At 45.7% G+C, this 22,992-nt stretch overlaps 2 protein-coding genes and 1 pseudogene across 2 annotated transcripts; 2 read left to right on the top strand and 1 right to left on the bottom strand.

The window, feature by feature from the left end:
• Window positions 1–2,326: 2,326 nt before the first annotated feature.
• LOC125527694 (uncharacterized) lies at window positions 2,327–3,850 on the top strand (annotated as a pseudogene).
• A 674-nt stretch (window positions 3,851–4,524) lies between these two features.
• LOC125548683 (MBOAT (membrane bound O-acyl transferase) family protein) lies at window positions 4,525–12,066 on the bottom strand. Its single transcript, XM_048712242.2, has 19 exons — window positions 11,730–12,066; window positions 11,578–11,633; window positions 11,308–11,489; window positions 11,171–11,219; window positions 10,388–10,491; window positions 10,227–10,291; window positions 9,533–9,603; window positions 9,028–9,087; window positions 8,488–8,601; window positions 7,931–8,055; window positions 7,792–7,843; window positions 6,867–6,929; window positions 6,545–6,654; window positions 6,137–6,229; window positions 5,957–6,038; window positions 5,501–5,578; window positions 5,262–5,337; window positions 5,118–5,167; window positions 4,525–5,043 (listed from the first exon to the last, which is right to left on the bottom strand). The coding sequence occupies exons 1-19, from the start codon at window positions 11,872–11,874 to the stop codon at window positions 5,008–5,010; spliced, it is 1,611 nt and encodes a 536-aa protein (XP_048568199.1). The 5' UTR covers window positions 11,875–12,066; the 3' UTR covers window positions 4,525–5,007.
• A 226-nt stretch (window positions 12,067–12,292) lies between these two features.
• On the top strand, window positions 12,293–21,703 carry LOC125548695 (LEC14B protein). The gene is made up of 10 exons (XM_048712250.2): window positions 12,293–12,433; window positions 12,665–13,089; window positions 13,206–13,325; window positions 14,206–14,283; window positions 14,397–14,567; window positions 19,041–19,118; window positions 19,472–19,644; window positions 19,754–19,909; window positions 20,954–21,014; window positions 21,114–21,703. Exons 2-10 carry the CDS (start codon window positions 12,730–12,732, stop codon window positions 21,330–21,332), a joined length of 1,416 nt encoding a protein of 471 aa, XP_048568207.1. The 5' UTR covers window positions 12,293–12,433; window positions 12,665–12,729; the 3' UTR covers window positions 21,333–21,703.
• The last annotated feature ends 1,289 nt before the right edge of the window (window positions 21,704–22,992 follow it).

Below are 22,992 nucleotides of genomic sequence, written 5' to 3'. Positions count from 1 at the left end.
CATTAGCACATGGCATTTTTTTTTGCATGTTTGTCTACATCATTTTTATTTCAAGTAAATACCAACGTTTTCTGTCTTGTTGCATTTGTCGAGAAAAGAACGTCTTATATACATTTACAGAGAGAACGGGTGTTAGTGGAAGTCTTAAGAAAGACCATGGCTAAAATTACAACTACATGTCCCTAAACGCGGATTCGTTGGGAAAAGAGGGAATTGTGTGCAAGTCTCGAGAAAGATCATACCCGAGATTCACCAACGCCAATACCATAGAATGAGGGGAATCAGATGAAAATTTGTTCTATACTGGACCCCCGTGACGCCCTCCCTGGTGACTCGGGGGCGAAACCATAGCGCCGCCACAGCCCTCCCTCTTCTCGCCGCCGTCGCCACTCAACTGGATTCAGGGACGACGTTGGCGAGGCGCTGCATCAGCAGTCGCAAGGTGGAAGTGGACATCCCTCGAGTGTGTGGCTGGTGGCGGCTGCCGGGAATGGACTCGGCATGGTGGCCAGGTGATCGTGGAAGTGAGGCGGGAGCGGGCTGGTAGTTGGGCTCTGGCCTGACACACGAGGTACGGGCGCCCACTCTTGGGGACCACACATCTGGTTGTCGGGTGCATTTCTCATCAGATATATCCATCCCAAGCTCGGCTAAGCTAACGGTTGTTTGTGGCCGCAACTGGACGGGCTGGCCGCCGGGGGCATTTATCACCGGATATGACCACCCCGGGCTCGGCTAAGCCAACGTTAACCGTGGCCGTAACTGGACGGGCTGGTCATGAGGATGGTGGTGGTGGTTATGGACGGCGTGGTTGGGTTCATGGCGGTGGATGTATTTTTGGCCGCTGGTGGGGGATTAGGTGTCCACGTCGACGACAACAGGGTGCTACCCACATATTCCGACGGTGGGGAGGGGCAAGGGCTTGCGCGGGTGGCGGTTGGCGGGTGATAGACGTACCAGTGCGGCGGTCAGGACCGATCCTACCTTCCATTGACTCTTGTGCTCGAGGTGAATGATTGCATTTGCAGAGGGTCTCCTTTTGGACATGGCGAGGACGCTCATCATGGCCTGCAAGGAGGGTGGTAAAGTCTTGTGCTCATGTGCCGGACTCGAAGGACAGTGTGTCGAGGTGAGGCACAATCATGACGCTTCAAGCGAAAGCCTAATGCCGACTTGGTCGACGTCGATGATGGTGATACCATCGGGCATGTGAGCTTTCGTCAACCGCTCTTGGTGTGCTCTGGGCGAAAGCCTAAGATCTATCTTTAGATTGGATGACGACGACATCTGCGATGTCGCTTTCCTCCTTGGAGGCATTGTCTTAGAGTCATTGGTCCGCTATTGGTCGTTTTGATGTCTCGGTTGAAGCATGGTGGGTGTTTTGGGGTGTCTGGTTGTGGCGGTGGATCTAATCTATTGCAGCGGTCTTTGCCTTGGCCATTCTGGTGTTGTTGGTCTACCTCTCTGTTGGGGGCTCGTGGTGGTGGTGAGCTCTCGGAGTTTGGTGCCCTTCGATGAAGTTTGAGGTTTGGTTGCCTCATAGTGTCCTGGTTGTCTCTATTTGTGATGCTGGTCGTGGTGTGGCCCAGAAGAGTGCAGAGCCGTCTCGGTGAAACATTGCCCTTCGGCATGGCATGCGGCTCACCATGGATCCTGGTCTTTGCCAGTGAAAGACCTTCATTTTTAGATGTTTCTTTGTAGGGTTTGTGTCCTGCTTAGAAAGACGAGACAGTGACGGCTCCCTGAAGATGAAATAATGTTCTCCCTATCTAGCCCCTCTCTGATGATGCATCTAGCATCGTCACAGGGTGTGTGAAGGTGTGTCTTCGGTGGATCTCGCAAGATTCGGTCGGTGGTTGTCTTTGATAGATCTATTCGAATCCAATCTTCGTCCGTTGTTTGTGTCTTGAAGTTTCAAAAAAGAAAAAGAAAAAATGTCTTACATCATGAGACCGATGGAGTGGCATCTTTGACCAGTTTTTAAAAATGGAATAGATAAATCCCGAACGTTCGGAATTTAAGCATGTCATCCTGAACTTTTTTGATGGCAACTTTGCTAAGAGGTGGCAACTTTAGTTGTTAACACATAACAACTTTGTTTCAGGTCGATTTTTTGTCCGAAAATTGCCATGTTTGTCAACAACGTCTTGATCAAAGTTGCCATGAAAAAAGTTCGGATTATATAGCATGCTTAAATTCCGAACGTTTCGGGACTTATTGAGGTTCTAAAAAAAAAGTAGTGTCTTGACCCAAGCACATCCCCGCCCCACTCCATCCCTCGTGGTCCAGTCCGCCGCCCGCCGGCGGTTTTAGTGGACGAGAAAAGTGTCAGGGCCAGTCTGCCCGCCGGCGCCGTGCTCCCCTGGACATGCCGCCCAATCCTCAACCGAGCTGGACGCGGCAGAGCTTTGCAGCGTACGAATTCGTATCGGATTGCCAATTCGTTTGTGCGTTTGCCAATCTCATTAGCCTCGCACCGCAGAGCAGAGCAGGAGAGAAGAGACCGATTCCGAGAAGAATGCAGTCTCTCTCAGTACTCAATTCGATTTAGCAGTCCCGTGCCTACATAAGCGCGCCCAGAGAATCAAGGAGAAGCCATCGCAATCAGGCGAGAGCATCCTAGCTCCTACTGTAGATCGGAAGCACTTCTCACGAAAATCCGGTCAGTCTTTTCTCGCCGATCGATGGAGATGGAAGGCGAACCATCAGCGATCTTGCCGCTGCCGGTGCTCGTGCACGATCTTGGAACCCGTGCCGAAGATTCGCAGACGCAGTACAGCATCTCAAGCCAAGCCTCGAGCGCGGCAGCCGGCGGCGTGCTGCGAGACCACCGGTGTTTCGAGACCCCGCAGGGCTGGGTGCTCGCGCTGGACCCTGCCTCCCTGCAGACGTTCCTGTTCCGCCCTCAGGACGGCGAGAGGGTCCGGCTGCCGCCCTTGGAGGAGGCGCTCCCGCTGCGCTGCAAGTGCTTGCTCTCCGACAGTCCCACCGCGAAGCCAGGCTGCGCCGTCGTCGTGGTCTTTGATCTCGACGACAGCAAGATGTGGACGTGCAGCATCGGGGCGGCAAGCAGGTGGGACAGCTACCGCTACCAGCTCACCGTGTTCCTCGACGGCGACGTGCCCCGGGACAAGAACATGGCCAAGTGCCATGGCATGGCGGCCGTCGGCGGCAAGATTTACTACGAGATGACCGGCGACGAGCTCGGGTTCATCCGTTTCAACGATGATGATGGTAGTCCGGAGCTCGACGCCATAGCTGTCGACATGGTCGATCTGCCGCTGAGCATGCCGACGGCGGCGACCTGCTTGGTTGAATCCTGCGGCGACCTCTTCCTCGTCGTCATCTTCTTCGACGGCGACAACGTGCACAAGATAGCGGAGCATGCGGTCTACAGGATGGACTTCTCGAAACCGGCGTGGCGCAAGGTGGACAGCATCGGTGATGATAGAGCGTTCCTTACTCTCTTGGTGGAGATAGGATTGGGATCTCCAGTTTCGGGGCGTCGTGCTCCACTGCTTATCACACTGGTGGTGGTGGTCTGCGAGGCAACTGCATATATTTTCTGAATCACATGGCCATTACTGAGAACTTTCTGCATGTCATCGACGTCGGCGACGGGACTCAACAGGTGCAGCGGCCTTTCAGGCACAAGGGTTATATGATGCCAGTTCGACCGCCGTTCTGGTTGGTACCTACTGAATGAATGTACCCCATGATATATATAGACAACATATATAAATAAATTTGAGCTTGTACTTAGTGTCAAATAGGTTTTCGGATCCACGTATTATTGTGTCATGTCTATGTATGTAATATATATATATGTCAGGCTAGTTATCATCTTCCTCAAAATTACAGACAACTTTACCACATTTCTCTAATTTGACATTACAAGCTATTGTAAGTCAAGCCATCAGAGAACTATTGTAAGTCTGTAATGCCCCTTTATGTTTGACTTACAATGCTCCCTTTATGTTTGTCTTGAAAATATCAGTCGTAAGATACACCATAGTTCTCTGGTGGCTCCCTTTATGCCTGAACATTTATCAGTCTCCTATTTGTTCTTTATGTTTTCTTCTACCCGGTTTTTCTCCGGTAAAGAAATATAAAAACGTTTAGATCACTACAGGGAGTACTAGTAATTAAAGATAGTACTCAAAGTTCGTGTAGGTTTTAGTTGCTCCCTGCAAGACTTGAGTTTTCAAGATGGCAATAAATTATCCCGCTTGCTCTCCAACCTCTACAATTTCTTTTCTTTTTTTGCGGGAAAACCTCTACAATTTCTTGCTTAAGGTCCTGTTTGCTTGGGTTTTTGCTTCTGCTTTTGCATCTTTCTCACTTTAACAAAAAAGAGCCTAAGCAAAAAGCACCTATTTAGAGGCTTTTGGCTTTTTTTGTCAATGAAAAAGGCAAAAGCTCATCTTTATTACTACAGCAGTTGTCAACAACGATCAAAGACACTAGCCATATTTGGAATGAAAACACTTCACACACGACACTTTGCTGGACAACACTTAAACGATGGCTAATCTAACAGGCTGGTATTTGAAACGGAAACGCTGATCCAAGTTTTACAAACGATTTCACCTGCCAAGTTTTACATAACTCTGGATTCCGCTGCAAACCTTTTCGCATTATCATCTTCAGTCCAAGTTACAACCAAGTGACTCCGCTGAATTGGTGCGAATATAAACAGTAGCTAGAAACGACGAGTTGCTGGTCGTAGGCATTGAAGCAACAAAATGGGAATCGTCGTTACAAGCATACGTTCCGCAATATCACCCCAGGCCAACCGAATTCAAAAGATCATACGCAGGGAAAGAACACCAGCAGGCATACTAGGCCCTAACCTACAACAAAGGAATCCCAGATCAATGCCTACATGAGCTTTTTGCTTGTGTCAAACAAAGCCAACAAAGCAGTGGTGGAAGCCTGCTATGTTATCACGATGCCTGCAATGTCACCGAGTTCACAGTCAAACCCGCATAGTTGTTTTGTCACCCGTTAAGTCTTTCTAGCGTCCCGTATATGGAAGATAAGCTGCAAATAAGATTAACAAACAATGAGAAGATCCATTTATGTGGGTTCAAAAGAATTTATTAGCAAATAATCACCTTGACGCCCACATAGAAAGTAGAGAATATGATGCCAAGTGCAGGAAGGGCTGCAGAAACGGAGTCATGTATTAGCTACATAGTTTGTGTACATTTCACCAACGAAACTGTATTACAAGTAATGGATGTGAACATATAACTCACCATCCTTGTGGAGCATCCGCGACATCAGAACCTTAATGCCTGACGGCCCTACAACGTAGCCAACAAGGTTTGCCACCTACAAGCATTGGACATGTCAGGACCAGCAGTTTGCTTACAACCAAGAAGGTAAGTAGTACTCCTAGCTGACTAATCTAGTGTGTAGCTCATAATCTCTCCATGTCTCAAGATTGTGCAGAAAATCATGACTAATTAACACTCAAATATAAAGACGGAAGTACCATAAGGGAGCTGACTGTCACAGCACCAGCAATTACACATAATTCACGATGAATGAACCGCCCAAGGGTACTTTTTGCCTGCAGGAAATGTTATTTTGGAAGTATTACTTGCTAACAATGAAAAATTGAAGCGTCTAGAAAGAATGCTAAAAGATATATGCGTGCAGGAGAGAACAAACATATAGACTTGAAACATCAAGCATAAAAGGAACAAGACCACACATTGTTGTGGTACTGCAGATACCTAGACATCATGTTAGCTTTGTTGTTTGGACATTCAATTTGTATGTCTTTCTTAACTTCAGATTTAAAGAGTGTCCAACTTTCTCCAAACAAAAAAAGTAAGTTGATACAGTAACCTAAATTTAGTCACCAGGCAAGCGGTTCAGAAAATCTGAAACTTGATAACAAGCAGATAAACTGCAAGGGCGGCCAATAATAACCTTCGGAGATTACCTGGAAGTTGTTGGAAAAAGACTTGATCACTATTTCAGGGACAAAAAATAAGCATGTTAACCATGCCCATGAAATAAGTTTCCTGTTTAAGAGAAAGCAACCAAATGGTCAATGTAAGTTACACAAGTTTGTTCGCAACTTGGATGTTTACAAGACTTAAGGAGATAGTTTGAAAGGTACCATTCCAGGTCATGCCAGACTGCTACGAATGTGAATACAATCCAGACACTAATTAGTTTTCTTCGAGACCCACCAAGAGGTATGTAAACGTACCTGCAACAAGAGATGGATAATGAAACTTACACTCTGGGATTAATCAATGCCTGTGTATTGACTGCAAATGCACCTCTGTATAGACATATACCAACTCTAGAGCTCCATGCATGGGCCATGGGATTAACTATATCTGAACTTCATGCACTTTTTATTCAAGTAGTAGGAAAGATTTGTTAATCATTATATACATCCCATCCCATTACAATATGTATATACATCAAAGTGCAGTGATGCTATGAATAACAGTAAACTAGACGGGAAAATTTGCTAGCATGGTACCATGATACTTAAGCTGGCTACTTCTACACAGACCTGACCAGCCATCTGTTAAAGGAAGCATGCCAGCTTTTCCAGAAACTCTCCAGGTCAGGACAATTATTTATGCACCTAGGCATGTTTTCAGGTGTCTCAACTCCTCCTACCTGTAATAAAATGCTAAGGTTAAATCCTTGTCTGTTTAGGTTCACTTGAATTTCAGCACAAACAAGAACATTTGTCCAGCAAAAAGGACATAGTGAAGTCAGTTTAGCACAAAATACAACAAACTGAGAGTTATCACTTCAAGAGGAAGTATGCAGTGCTGCAAAACGAACTGATGGTGCATATTGAGTACAGAATTTCAATGTTGTATTACCAGTGACCAGAACCTGAAGTAGCGCCAAATAAGGAAGAATTTTAACCACATAAAGAACAACACCTGCATAGGAGCTCCAGTGTGTTAGCTAACAAAAGAGACAACAGAAATAGTAGAAGTGACTAATGTGGTAGTCTAGTGCATCACAACCCATGCAAAAACCTATGAAAATGCAATGTTGTTACAGTTAAGGCCGCGCTTGGTTCATTGTTTCTCCACCGTATTTATTTTCCACCCGTAACCTCTTCCATCCGCATTAAACTGGGTACCCGCAAAATCCGGGTGGAAAGGAAACGGAGTGCGGGAGGTGTGTATTCTTTTTCCAGGTGTAAGGCAAAAAAGGCCCCCTTTTAAGGATCTAGACAACCAACCAAGCGGCTGACTCCGAGAAGTGCGTATTAATTTTCGACCTGGATGTTTTACGCCTGTAATCGTCCATGAAACGATGATCCGATCGCGCCCTAAACCTGTTCAGATTACACCCGTTCAAGCTCTGATGCAGGTTCCAGCAAGGGCCTAGAGAGGCCCAGCCTAGAAAAGCAAGGCCGTGTCAAGGATGACAAGCCTAAAAAGGCAGGCCCAAACCCAAAAATCTTTTTTTCTGAATAAAGTTAACAAACATTATCTAAATTATTGTTATAATTTGCTGGGCTTTTCCAGGCATCTGGCTGAGCCTGCAAGTTGAAAAACTGGGCTTGAGCCCAGAAAAATCACACTTGCCTCACTGCCATGAACATTCACAGGTTAGTGGCAAATGGAAACTTCTTTACTTTTTAGTGGAAATGGAAAACTTACATGCAGGTCACTTAATTAATAAGAATTTCGCTTGAAACAGAAATAATAAGCACAAGTGAGAATATCAACTGCCACACGCTCACCCTAAGTGACTACCGATGAATATCAACTGCAATGTGTATAATCTTACCCCATAACTAATGATGAAGATCTCAAACGGTGTCAACTGCCGCCATAATCGGCTGCCATCAGAGTATTTAATTCAAAATTCAGAATGGGTATCATGATAATCATAATAAAGGATTATCGTAATGTATAAACAGAAGTACCTGACTACAAACGCGTTGTAATGGAAAAAGTGTGTCATGACTTCGATTAGAAGGAAATTTAGGATCCACCTTAGTCCATAACAACATATCTGCCCAACTGAATAATTTTTCTGAGGTACATCTAACTGCAAGGTCGCTACATAAACAACCGGTTAGTAATATGTAACTGGGGGATCTCTGTGGCACCAAAGAGTAAAGCCACTGCTTGAACACACAGATCAAATCTTCTATGGACTACTGCAAGACAGTTTTTAAAGTCACCAAGTACAATTCGAAATTGAAATCAGTTAGTGTTATGTATGGTCGATGCCATACATGAACCGAAGACCTACCATTCCTTTTTCAAGCTACTAAGACTCATAGATGTTTCATTCGGAATGTTGCAAATTATTTATGTATTGTTTCGATTATGTAGCCTAAGAATCAAGTAATGTGGAAAAATCCTTTCGTAAATCATAATCCATAACCAAAAATCATTCAAGTTGTTGTTTTCAGCTTTCGAAATTTAAATAAGACAAATCAGCTACAACAGAAAACTACCTGGATAAAAGACTAACCTGAGCTGCAAATGCGTTGTAGCTTACAACAGGTCCAGCAATATAGAGTGGAGCATATGTTAGGTAGCATAAATATGTTAGGAATGTGTATTTGTCAACGCTGAGTCCTTTCTCCTGCCAAGAACAATGTAATATCTTATCACCAGACACAAAGAATGAATATTAACTCAATCTGAGATAAAGACATGTTTAATATATTGACCGAGGCTTGAAATTCCGTAATGCCATGATGTGCAAAAAGGAGAAAAGGGAATAGTAATATTGAGACCTGCTTTATATGCATCTGCCTATAGAAAATAACAGGTAAATCTCAGGCCAACAGGACATCGACCATTCATTTATGCTTGGAAATTACCAACATCTCTAAATAAAATTCCCAGTTCCATTCTTCCATGGGTCAACACCTAATCTGTAGACAAACTCAAGAAGTACAATCTAAACTAACAGTGGGTCTCTCTTTTATCACTGCCATACTACACATCACCTGGATAATACACATTCTAACTTAACTGGTACGAATAAACTGGAATAATGAAGTACCTGCAAAGCAAAGTAGCATGTCTTGCCGGAATAACAAACTTCACATTTCTGCATGTGTTTCTGTACCAAGAGTACTCATGTCAGCACAGTCCAGTATGTGACAAGACAAGATACTGTGCTGTGCAAATGGAAGATGATGCTATGACAGGGATATAAATATGTCCAATGTATGGTCAAAAACAAAATGAAGGATCTTTCTTGTCATTTTCATAGAAGTAAATTGAGTCGAATTTTTTTAGAGAGTTAATGTTGGCAATTTAAGTTCGAATTTGAGTAGTTGAAAACACCACAAATACTTCTTGGACTAGAATTCACATCTGAATTTGGATGTACATCCACGTGTTCACGAGATTAGCTTGATTTCAAATCCAAACTACTTAATAAATGTGTGAAAATTAGAAAAACCCTGTTTCTAGCTATCTGTGTATTTTAAAGCATCTCATGGATACAAAACTTAATATGCATAACATAGGACAAAAAGCTAAGTTATCAGGGTACATAGTACCTTGTGATCAAAGTGAGACGAACTAAGTGTCCAGCAGTAATCACATCCAAAGCTAATCATCCGTAATACAACTGTCACATGAAATGGAGAAGGGCATCAAAACAACAAATTTGATGATAACGGCATATGTCAACAATCCAGACAAATTAGAAGAAACACAAAAGGCACAAAATATGATGCATAAACAGTATGATGAACTATATATATGAAGTAACTGTTGTGATAGCCAGATCAAACCTACACAGCAGGACAGTTTTCTATATGAGGTAGTCAAGTTCTATGACACTTGATCCCACAAAAGCAACCATAACGAAACGGTGTTCATTGACTTGATACAGGGGAGGAAAGTAGCCATGTAATTCGATAGCTTAAGTTTACTGCCTCATCGGTTCGAAACTCTGAGATCTGAGGAATCTGTTCCTACCAACTGAAAAATATAATTTAACACAGTTCATGTGGTAATAACTCATGGTCTCTAGATGAGATCTACATGAACTGCTTATAAGTCTAGTTTTGCAATTCAAGTATTCAACACAAACAACGCTCCAGAATTTAAGCCTTTCAAAACCTCCTAACTACCATTTCAAGTGAGAGTAACCCTACATTTCCATACAGTAAGCATCAACAGCAAAATTTGTCAACACTTTTTCAATCAGAGTCAAACCAAGTAACAAACACGACATGGAAATCGTACCAAAATTGAAGCATATGTGCCATCGAAATGTACCCCGATAGTTATCAAGGAAAGCCAGTTGTTGCCTATTTATATGAACATAAATATCATCAGAACCTAAATGAAAAGGAATCTTACTAAGGGAAAGTGCAAGAAGCAATACAGCAACATTAAAAACTCACCCGAACAATGAGAATGAATAGCCTTCGTAGACCCGGTTAAGTGTAAGCATAGCTAAGTTGAAGCTCCATATGATGCCAGTGCAATATTTATATCGAGCAAATAACTACAAACAAAAGATTGTGATCAACAACAGATGCTAATTTGATTCATATCAGGAGACCAAATGTGCTGATGCTTCACAAAGTAAATGATAAATGGTGTTTCTTTGTTTGTTTTGACCATTCTCTTAGCTTAGCAATTAGTAGATTCATCAAATAACCATTAACCAAACCTATACCTGTAGAAAGAAGAAATCAATTTGGTCACTGCAGCCTACATGATCGAGTTCAACTGATGGTGCCACTTGCTGGTAGATGATGTAGACTCACATAGCAGATCAGGTGTAAGCTTGGCTTTCTTCACCATGTTCACTATGTCAACTACTCGATTCTTAAATGGAGTAATTGTTATGGTTAACAGGTTTGCATTCGTGAATGGAACATGAATAATAAAGACAGCAGGCTTGCACTTAAATGCACACATCAGCGGACCAACCAAACAAGTATTGTGCCTAGACAAAGTTTCTAGAAGAACTTGAGCCACTAGAAACAAATGGTTGCTTTTAACTGATGATGATTCAGAACAAGAGTTTCAGCTAGTGAACCAATTAGCCTACCATGTCCTTCCATTATTCGTTTCCTAAAAGTATCTTTATATGCTTACACAGACAACAGACGAGAAAAATTTAGACAACTGAAAAAATGTCAGAACAATAGCTTTGATAAAAAAATGTCAGCACCGACCTTGACTATGGCGTAATTAACCCCTGCTATTACAAGAATGAAGCCAACACTGTCACATAAGTAAACAAGTTAGCACGTTTATTTAAAAAAAAAGAGAGAGAGAAGGGGCATAAAACTAGGATCGGTCGGTCGCCTACCAAGCACCATGTAGGTAGCATAGATAGATCAGGGACAATATAAGCCAGACCAACGAGGCCCCTCTGCCCTTCAAGCTACAGCCGTATCGCAGCCCGTTCGCCACGATCAGAAATGCAGCCATTACAACGGTGAGAATAGGTAAGTTCCCACGGAAGTTTCTCCATTGCGCGTCAGACGAGTCCTGCGACATCCACACGAGGAAATCATACCGGGTGGCTCTTGTTAATCCTTGAGGTGAACTGAAAGAGTGAAGGCGCGAATTTACACACGTTCAGACGGCCGGGGATTGATCCAGCTCTTAGGCCGTAGAGTTTCCCGGAGTAATCTGCGCGTCAAGAGAGAAGAATGCGATGTGATGGCGGGCAGCACTGAGATGGTGTCAACGGAAGAGTAGGCGGAGGGGGGTGGGAATGGCTGGTACCGCGGGCGAGGCGAAGCGACCTCTGGACCATGGCGCTGTAGAACACCACCGCGTAGGCGCACAGCGCGGCGAGCTCCAGCCGCTTCCACGGCACGCTGCTCATCTTGCTTGCACCGGGAGAAACCGGCGAACCGGGGACGGTCATAGAGGCGCGGGCGGCGAGGATCTACGGCGGAATGGGGCCGCGGGGCGGGACGGCGCGGTTGGCCGACCCTGATGGTCGCCGGCGGGGGAGATGCGGGGTTGTGCCTCGCCGTCGGATCTAAAAAACTTGGGACCAAAACCACCTCCCGTCAAGCCGCCATCGCTGAACTGAAGCTATAGAGGCGTATTCCCAGTCTCCGCTTTCAGGGCGGCAATACGCACTCTGCGGGCCTACGTTTTCAGTCCCACCTCTCGGCCCAACCCGCGGGCCACGTCAGTGGCGCGACCCCACGACGGCCACGCGTCCACCTCCTCATCCTCGCCCTCGTCCCGCGGAGCGCGCACGTCCACGTCAGCGCACTCCCTCCACGCGCCGGGCCCACGCGCCAGGGAGAGCGGGACGAGACTGCGGGACCCGTATTTTGCAGAGACGCCCCTCCCCTTCTCCGCAATCCCAACCCGATCCCATCCCATTCACCACAGTCTAGTCCCCTCCCCCTCCCCTCCCCACTCCCCCCACCGTTCTTCCTTCGCCGGCCACTCCGCGAAATCGAATCCAGGTACTGCCTCTCCGGCCTCCCGCTTCGATTTCGCGCTCCGCCGACGCAATCGGACGAGCAGGATCCGCTCCGTGTTTTTTTAGATTTTTTTTACCCATCATCCCGTCGTAATTTCGAGCGGCGGAAGGTCCGGGGTTGAACAAAACCCTGCCTGCTTCGTGTTCCGTAATCACGCTGATATCCGAATTTTGTCCCTGAATTGATCCGCTCCATGGACGTTTGATGCAACAGCGAGCGCGAATCCTGCCAAAGCCGGTGTTGAGGAGCAGTTCGTGTGCCCTTTGGTGAGTGGGGCAATGGCGGCGGCAGGGAGACTGCGGGGACGGCGGCGGGCAAAGGAGGTGGAGCGCGAGCCCGAGCCGTTCACCATCGAGGAGGAGGTGTCCCACCTCACCCGGGTCCGGTCGGAGCCGTGCCCCGGCACCCGCGCCGCCATCCATGGCGCCAAGCGGAAGAGGGGCCTCTCGGCTTTCGAGATGGTGTCGTCGAGGGAGTCCGGCCGCTCCGGGGGCGGCGGGTTCTGTTCGGCCGACCGCGCCTACGCCACCGGGAAGCACCTCCCGTCGGAAGGGCCGTGGTGCGTCGAAGACATGGATAGCGAGGCCTATGTCTCGCAGTTCTCCAGCGATGGCTCCTTGCTCGTTGCCGGGTTTAGGGTAGGTGATTTTGCTTCCTCTTCTTCTTTAGATGACCCATATGGAAACCTGCGAACAGATAAGTTGTGCCGCAAGTGTGGCTAATATTTCTCTACATTCCTAAATTTGATGATAAGGGAAGCCGCATCAGAGTTTACGATGTCGATAAAGGGTGGAAGGTTCATAAGAACATAAGCTGCAGAAGTATGAGGTGGACGGTTTCAGATATTGCTCTCTCCCCTGACCAGCGATATCTTGTAAGTCTGTTTTGTTTCCATATTCTCTCCCTTGGGTTGGATCAACCATTATTTTTCTCGATAATTCTTGGACATAGATAAAATGAATAGTTAAAGATTGAAGCACTGATTGCATTACTTGGTTGTGGAAAACAGATCATTTATAGTACTGGCATTTGTCTGCACTTTTTTTCAAGAAAACGCGAAGCTTGCGTTTCAATGCGTCGATCATTTTTTACAAGCCTAAGACTAGGCCATTACATCCAACACTTATGGCAAGACTACAACTCTTAGAGTTTAGTTTGAACGCAACAGCCCATGTCCAATAGTTTTTTGTTAGGTCAATAGTTTTTTCCCTTAAGATATTTTTGTGGTGCATTTGGATTCAGACACAGACGTTCGGCTCTCGGGTGTGCAGCACACCGGTATCTGTACCAATGTTAATTGCATGGAGATGGTCGCATTAAATTAGGCATAAATTTGGCCAATTGCTATACATATTCAATACTTCGCTATGTACTTTGAAATAATGCTTTGAAGACATACTGTATCCAAAAATAAAAGTTAATCCCCTTTCTTTTGCGGGAATAAAAGTTAATCCCCTAAAACAAGGCTTTTGAAAAGCCACCACGATGTCAAACGATGTCTATTGCTTTTTAATAGCATTTACTCAATCGGTCATTTCAAGGTTTGCTACTTTACATTACCATTTTAAGTTGAAAGTTAAATCAAATTTATACACAACACTCACTTTTTATCTGGAATATTTTTCCTTGAGGTGTACTTTCTAGGTTTTTTTATGCAGTTGTTTGCTGACTAATCAAGTTGTATTCTGGTTATTTCATGCTCGTTTATATGCTTTCCTATTCATTTTTCACTCAAGTCGTTCGATCCTTCACAGGCCTATTCCAGTTTGTCGCCTATTGTTCACATTGTGAATGTGCAGAATGCTGGAAGGGAATCGGATGCTAATGTTACTGTATGCTCTACACTCTGAAACTATGACTGCATGCTCATGTGGTCATGCCGTACTTATAAAATGTAAGTGATGTGCACGTAATCCATGTTTTAAATTTTTTTCTTTTTCTGCAGGAAATTCACGATGGTTTGAAATTCTGTGATAACGATGAATACTCTTTCGGGATATTCTCTGTGAAATTTTCGAAAGATGGTAGAGAAGTAGTTGTTGGGAACAATGATTGTTCAATATATGTCTATGATCTTGGAGGAAATAAAGTGTCAGACCGTATCCGTGCTCATACGGTATGAAATAACTCGATTAGCCATATGCATCTTGGTTCAATCATTTCTCTGGCTGCTTTATTCTTTCTTTCATTCCATTCCATGTTGTCTCGGCTATCTCATTCCATACCATGTTTAAGATTCCTAAAAAAAATGTTTGTTATCCACACAAGAACAATTATTGCCTCAAAGGTCAAAGCGAATCACCATCACTTAAAATTCCTAAACAACATCATAAAAGGGTTGTGGTGTTGACGTGTTCTTTGGGTCGTGCCATCCTTGGCGATGTAAGGGTTGTGCCGTCTTCGGCGTTGCATCTCTTGTATTTTACCTGGCTACGTCCCAGCAATAATGAATAGTAGAGATAAGATGTATGTATGCGGAGGCGTCCTGTGGACCAATAACTCTATGAGAGCCTGTAGCGATGTTAGGCCGGCAGCCCCTTGCACTTGGACCGTCCATGGTACAGTATCACACAAATATAACCAATGGCCCGGAAACTGAGCTGGATTAGATTGATGGAGCAAACGAATAGCACATAGTAGGAGGAAGAAGAAGCTGTGAATCTGAGCACTGGAATTCATAGTGAATCTGGGCAATCGCCCGGAAAAGTGATAATCGAGTACTTGGAAGTTGTAACTACTCGATTTGTAGCTCGCCAGGCATTCAGTCAAGTACTGCTCCCTATCTTCAGTCAATGGCAGCCTGTTTTTACAAGTGTCTAGTCATTATTTTTGTATGTGATTTCAGATTAAAACGTAGCTCATATTAATTCAGAAGTATCTTCGGTCCTTTAGCGGTGATATTAGTATATGTTCGATTCCCCCGCAAAAAAAATCAGTATATCTTCGATTCATTTGGCGATTGGCATAGCAAAGTAGAAATAAAACAATGTGCACGTTACATGCAAATGAAAAATCCATTCCAAGATCAAGAGACATTTTCTTTGTTCTAGCAATGGTAAATATGCAGTTCATTTTTGATGTGTTAGCTGGACTGAAAGTTAAAAACATGTGTGCACTGTTTCCTTCGGAGAAAATTAGTATCCAGAATTGAAGCATGTTGGATACAAGCTGACGTATTAGGTCTGCTCCATGTGATTGTGTGAAATGTGCCAACAGAGTCGGATTACTCAAGAGGTCGATCAGGGGTTTGGGTAAGAGAATTGAAATACCAAGAGCCGGACATTAGAGACGGCCCTCGATTCGTTGGGTGAAGCATACGACCTCTACATCCTCTACTCCTAGGAGATTGGGTTTGGAATTTGGTACGGCAAGAGCAGGTTGAGCGTGGAGATGACAAAGTCGATGTGAGGACAAATTTTGTAGAGATGTCATGACATACCATAGAAACCATTACGGCATGCCAATTAGGCTATTAGTGGGTGTGAACAATTACTTTCAGCATGCGTTCAACTATTATATGTGCTCGTGCGTCTATAGAGAAGGTCTGCAAGGTGAGAAGAGATTTATCTTGTAGTGGTGATGTGTAGAATTTTCCATTAGCTCCGTTTGTGTAGAGAATTTTCGAAGGTTTTTTAAGCGCTAGGCGTTGAGCGAGCGTTGTGCCTCCGCTTAGTTCAATGACAGCATAAGCGGCACCTGGGTGCTCTTAAGCATTATGTACGGACGTCATATGGACAGGAACAAGGGCACCCAAAATCAGTTTTCATAGCATGCAAGGCATGTATACCAAAAAGGGTTTCCCCTGCCTTTATATTATAAAGCAACTATCACCAATTACAACCGAGAGACCGATACAAACACACACCCAAGGCAATATACAAAGGTGTCGGGCACCGACACACCACCCCACCGACCACCAAGCAAACTACAGATGAGCGACGAAGACCACTTCGGGCCGACGGAGACCTCCACCATGAGCAACCACAATAGGGAGGTGAGTTGGACAACAACGAAGCCAGGACTCAAAAGCGGTGCCTCCCAGAAGGGTACGACCATGGATAGCCGCCACCGCTCAATCCCGAAGATCAGGTTTTCACCCGGAGCAAGATGACAGGAGAGGGAACGCCACGACGGAGCCTTCAGGAAGGATAAGGCGTCAAGGCTGCCGCTACTGTCGGCCAGTCAAAGGACTGAGCAAGTGGTGTACCCCGGCGCTCACCCCCTCTGTCGCACCCTAGCTCTGTCAACCACCCGCAACCACGCCACCCGCGTGGCCATGGTTGCCCGCCTGCACCTTAGATGCACGCTCCACCCCCAAACGCCGCGCCTCCCACCGCCAGAGCCGCCGCCCTGCAACCAGACAACCCCGAGACCACACAAAGTCCCTAGCTTTGGCCCAACTGGTAGCCCCCGACCGATGGAGCCACAGCAGACGCTCCGCCCCGAACATCGGCGGACCTGCGCCAACACGTCCGCGACCGAGGCCACCCATATGGGAGAAGGAGCGGACGCATCCGGACCGGCACACCCCTGTGCCAGCGACAGGTGATGTGACTGCATCGAGGCCACCCATCCCTCCTACCGAGCTCCCCGCCGAACACGAGGAAGGGGGGAGGAGCGGACGCATCCGGACCGGCACACCCTTGTGCCGGCGACAGGTGACGCGACCGCATTGACGCCACCCATCCCTCCTACCGAGCTCCCCATGGAACACACCTCCGTGTCGCCCTACCATGGCAGCCGGCACACATCCCGGCGAGGCCACCAGCAATTGCATGCCCACCGACGAGGGATACCAAATTGACCTGCAGCCGCATCCAAAGTAGCCCACTAGGGAGGCCCTCCCGCGCCGAGCGCCGCCGTCCAGCCGCAAGGGCCCGACTGGACGAGTGTTGCCCAACTCCACTGCTGCCGCACGCGCCCCCTCACCATCGCGCCACGGTGAGAGAGGCCGCCCACGGCCTAGGTCTCCCACGGCCCAGGCCGCCCGCAACCCGCAGCGTGAGAGGCGGATCCGGACGCGCCGCCACGAAGCCGCCGCCGCCGTCACCACCAACATGCTGCCTGTCGCACCGCTACCGCGCCCGGCATCTAGCGCCGCATCTCGGCCCGCGTTGCACCCCCTGCGCGAGGAGACGAAGGAGTCCCGCCGTCGCCGGCGACGCACGGGCTTCGCCCGCGCACGCCCCTGGTGACGGCAAGAAAGTGGAGAAGAGGGGAGGGGAGGCGGCGGCGCTAGGGTAAGCCTCCTGGACGCTCACGGGAGGAGGCGAGGAAGCGGGTTTCCAAGTGCTCGCAAGGCATGTATATATAAGCCTAAAATAGCAAGCATGTTGGGGAAGGAGACATGAGGAGGAGCTGAGGTCGGGGAGGGGGAAGAAAGCTGGCAGCAGCGAGGTCGGGGAAGAGAAGCCACCAGGCTCCAGCCTAGATGAGGAGGAGCTCGAGATAAGGGAGGAGGAGGGAGGACTAGCAGCAAGGTCAGGAAAACTCGAGGTAGAGCAGCGCTAGGTCGGGGAAGAAAGCCCCAGATCTGGCGGCACAAGGTCGCGTTGCTCTCCTATGTCTCTCTCACCCTGCTTTCCTTTGTCTAACCCTAGGCGTCCGAGCGTTTTTTTCAGCGCTTACCCCAAAAGCGAAGCGGTAGGCCTCCCCTCAGCGCTTAAGCGCGCCTAGGCGTACACTCAATTTTTCACTGGAATTTTCCATCTGTGCAGTCTCATACAATGATAGCAATTCAATTTGTGAGCTTCCAAAATCTGAATCGGTTGGAGGGGAACATTTAACTCAAGCAATTTCAGTTTTCAGTATTGCCGAACTGCTAGCTTGGCTCCTGCTAGAAGTCCGTCCAGAAAGTCTAGCATGTCAGACCAGGATGTAAAATTCCATCTGCGCCGTTTCCATGAATAGCCATTGTCACATTTAAGTAGGATGCCAGCCAGGTGTGGGCCACGAACGACTGGAAATGACTATAAAAGCTGGCTATACATGCAGAAATACACAGTGCGTTGCAAATCCCAAGAGGACTGCATGGTCCAGATTTCATGTGCAAGTGTGCTCGGGACGGGAGCCAAAGCGGATTTCCGTATATCTCAATCCTTTCATCATAAAAGTGTACTATGTTGTACCTTGAGATTTTCCGTACTTTCTTTTGGGAAGTTGGAAGTAGTCACACGGTTTCATTGAATGTGAGTCTGCCATCTTGAATACTGATGAAATGCTTTGGAGGAAACATAAGAAACAAAATGAAATAGCACTGTTTGCAACATAGTTTTCATTTTTCCATCACAGTATATCATGATGGGTATGTATTCCAGGTTTGAGGTATTCTAGGTTTATGGGAGTATCGTGACTAACCACTGGATCATCAGTTCATTGCATTAATGCATAATCATGTATTACATTTTACATAAGAGGACTTTATGTAAAATTAGAATCACATGGATGTAGATGATGTACTGATGGTGTCAAAGCTAGAACCATCCTCGCTTGAGCAGTACAAGATTCATATGATTGTTGGATGCCCTGGAGTAAATTAGTAATACTTCGTTTTTCACAATCTCATTTTCTTCTCCATTGGTTCTGCAAGTCTGATGTCAACACGGTCACCTTTGCTGATGAAAGTGGCAATTTATTGTACTCTGGAAGTGATGATAATCTCTGTAAGGTCAGTATTCTTGTTAATTTCTCTAGATTGCTGTTTTACTAAACTTCCTTCTTTTTATTTTGCTTCAATATGACTATCTAGTAATTATATTCTAGTTTATTCGGTGGTGAACAGAACTAAAATACACTTTGTGTATAATAAATGTAGTTGCCTAGCTGGACTTGAAGAGTAATTAATAAAGCATAAGTTTATGCTTCCGATGGCTTTAAAAGAGCAGAATGTGCCTGTTATTGTTTAGATTCTGCTACAAAAGTAAACAATTGAGTGCCTGTTGGAAGTTGATCAACCTTTTATATATGCTCCACCCTTTTATCCCTTCTTGCATTAGCCTAACGATACTTCATAACCCTTAGGTCTGGGATAGGCGTTGCCTTGTAAGAGAGAAACCAGCAGGTGTTTTGACAGGTCACTTAGATGGGATTACATGTATTGATAGCCGTGGTGATGGGCGTTATCTAATCTCCAACTGCAAGGATCAGACTATCAAACTTTGGGACATCAGAAAGATGTCCGCCACCGTAAAAGGGTGATGCTTTTGTTTTACATATGTACATAACGTTAACAATGTTCTAGTCCAATTCGACCATGACAACTCCCAATTTTGTGTATTTCTCAATTTTCTACCTTTTTCACAGACGACAACCAAGATTGTATGACTGGGACTACAGATGGATGTCGTTCCCGTCAGACGCTAGATATTATAAGCATCCAAATGATCTATCTCTGGCAACATACAGGGGTCATTCAGTTCTGCGGACACTTATCCGCTGCTACTTCTCTCCAATGCACAGGTTAGGAGTGAATTAGGGATTATGCTTTGTCACATTCAAATTTGGATTTGCTTTTTAACTAATTTAGCATGGCTTTTGTTATTGCTGGAAAGGTTATTAGCACTTTAATCTGGATTGTTGGGTTTACCCTATGATCCTACCGGGTCTTGTGGTATGGAGTATTTGGTGTGATCTGATCAGATTGGGCCTGTGATCCAGAAAGCGACTCTTGGCATTGTGATGGAGTGGTGGGGGCACTACTCCAGCCACCATGGTTCAAATCTTGGGTGGGCTTCAGTAGAAACTTTGTGAAAATTGTGGATTTGTTCTTGGTCTCCATCAGATTCAGGCGTATGTTAAGGTGGCGCACTCCCATGCGTCTGTTTGTCTGTGGAACAAAAGAGAAAAAGGGATTGGGCTTGCGATCCAGATCTGGGAGGCAGGGCCACTAAAATTAAGATTCAGTTGTGGTCCTATCAGATTGCATTTTTAAAAGCAAATCATGTCTGGTTGCTTGAAAAACGAATATACACGATAAGTTGAGTTCGGGATGTTTGATTTATTTGGTACTTCCCGCTCCGTACGTAAATGTCTAAAGAAACACTAGAGTGTCTCTTGCTGTTGTTGGTTGCTCCTCTTCATCAATTAAGTTGGCATTGCATTGCACTCCGGCCACGACTGGCGGTATGAGGCCAACAAAGCATGTCTGGTAGTCAGGACTTCTGGTACATGGATCTTGCAAGTATTAAGTATTGACCTGTAGGCTGCACAACAAGAGATCGCCATGTGAAAAAGCTGGTGGACCATGGACAAAGTAACCTAATTCAATTGTTTCTAGGTTCCCAACAACATTGGTTGCTATAGTTTGTACCCACTTGAAATCAAACTTGTGATGATGCCACATTATTAGCCACAGTGCATCTAAATTAGCATTTTCAACAGACATTTAGATCATGTGTAACTAGTAACCACGCAAGTGACCTCATTGTTTTCTTTTTTACTTCTTGTGTTATCTTTTGCAGCACCTCATTGTTTTCTTTTTAATTCTTGTGTTATCTTTTGCAGCACGGGCCAGAGGTACATATACACTGGATCAAGTGATGATTCAGTGCATATTTACGATGTGGTATGTAAATCCAATCTTCCCACATTTTCCAAATTATAGCATGCCTACTTCACTGTTTGCAGATTGTTGTTATCCACTACAAACCTGCTGCTCGTGCAGGTAACAGGGGCGACCGTCAAGAAGCTCTCGTGGCACGGTTCGATCATCAGAGACTGCACCTGGCATCCTTACCGTCCAACGCTCGTAAGCTCTTCCTGGGACGGCTATCTGGCCCGGTGGGAGGCATCAGGCAACAACGAGGACCCCTCGGTGCTCACGTGCGACGAGCAGAGGACTAGCCCTTACGACCAGACATACGGGCTCTCTTTTGCCCTGTAGTAAGTTGCAGAGGACCTGGCGCAGTAAGCAGAGCCGGAGCGAGCTCGTGATGCACCCGGTGTTGGGTTGTGGCAGTTTATGATTGATGTGCTTATATGGCAATATAAGCACAAGCAGTCATGCATTGTATATCTGAGGCAACTTGTGCTCCTCTTGCTGTCACTGATAGAAAATAGTGATGTAAACAAAGATGTAGCCGTTGCTTTTGTAAATTTGTTTGCAGTTGATCAGGTGGTGTCAGTGACAAAGTCATATGTAACTATACAAGTTTTTTTGTTGTTGTTGAGAGAATTGTAACTATGTAAGTTAATAATGCATGTGCATTCTGTTGCCATACAGAAGTAAATAACGCTGGTGATACAACAACTTGACCTGTGGGTGTGGTTTCATCCTCAAAATATTGTCCCTGCTCTTCCAGTTACATTGATGTGTTCGAGGTCTGTGAGTTGTGAACATTGGTGGTTGGCAGGCAGGCGATGGCGTCAGGCTCACCTGATTGATGCCGACGATCACACGGGTGATGAAGAGCAAACAGTGGTGTCGTGCCAGCGATTGTGCGGGTGACCGTGGAGGGCAAGCATTGCTCTGCTCTCAACTATGGTGAGAGCTCCACCCTCCCACAATAGGTAGGGGTTTAGTGCCTTAATCAGTCATGACCGTTGGGTTTGTGGTTGATTTGGTGGTTGTATGCGACCATAATGATGTTTAGGCTGGCAATTTGGTGGTTCTTACTTCTTTTGTGTTACATGTTGCCAATTTAGGGCTAGTTGTGCATTCATGTGCAACTACCAATTTGGTAAAGTTGCAAAACATAATACTTAGCGAGGTGAAAGTGTAGGAATTTTTAGATGTACTGCGCGTGCATGCAATGATTCGCCGAGGGTGGCATCATGCAATTATTCGCGCAAAATACTGTCTTAGGGTAACGGGCAAAGAGTATTGATTTGATGATGTTTAATAGGATAGGAACCTATTGCCAATAACTTCCTCTGACTTCTATTAACTTTCATTGAAAAAATTGCACAAATATGATAACAAATGCATCATTTCTTTGCAGCATCACCAAAAGAGTTGCAATTACCCAGTCATTGCATATCATTTCACTTCCACTTCACTAACCTAATCAAAGCATCCTAATCCAAACAAGGACTCTCACAATGGCATTCAACCTATGTGGTAGCACATCATGGCCACTAGCAGCAGCTACAATTGCATCTTTCACCTCTTAACTCCTCTCTGTTCTTTTGTCCTGCTGATGAAACGTAGCAAAGATTACTAGCTACCACCCCACCGTGACCATCAATTCCTTTAGCTCCCACTGTCTGCCAACTGCATTTGCGCACTGCTACCACCATGGCCAGCATTGTTGGAGCTATCAATGATGCCATACTGAATTGTCGGTAGAATGGGAGTAGGATCAATCATGGTGTAGACCTTCACCACCCTTCACTTGCAACAGGGGCACTTTATAGATTAATGCTCTAGTAAATTTGTCTAAATATTCGAACCAATAATTCAACACCCCCCCCCCCACACACACACACACACACCACCACCACCAACACACACACATGTCTAGTCTTTTTTAACTACTTGGGCATGGATCGATGTAGGCCGCATATTTTTTAATACCAAGTTGGCAGGATCTTAAACTCAAAAC

The sequence above is a fragment of the Triticum urartu genome, chromosome 1A (genome assembly GCF_056163025.1).
Source record: "Triticum urartu cultivar PI428250 chromosome 1A, HENAU_Tu73, whole genome shotgun sequence".
Taxonomy (NCBI): Eukaryota; Viridiplantae; Streptophyta; class Magnoliopsida; order Poales; family Poaceae; genus Triticum; species Triticum urartu.
The sequence above is the reverse complement of the archived record's forward strand: the minus strand, read 5'-3'. Positions and strand labels throughout refer to the sequence as shown.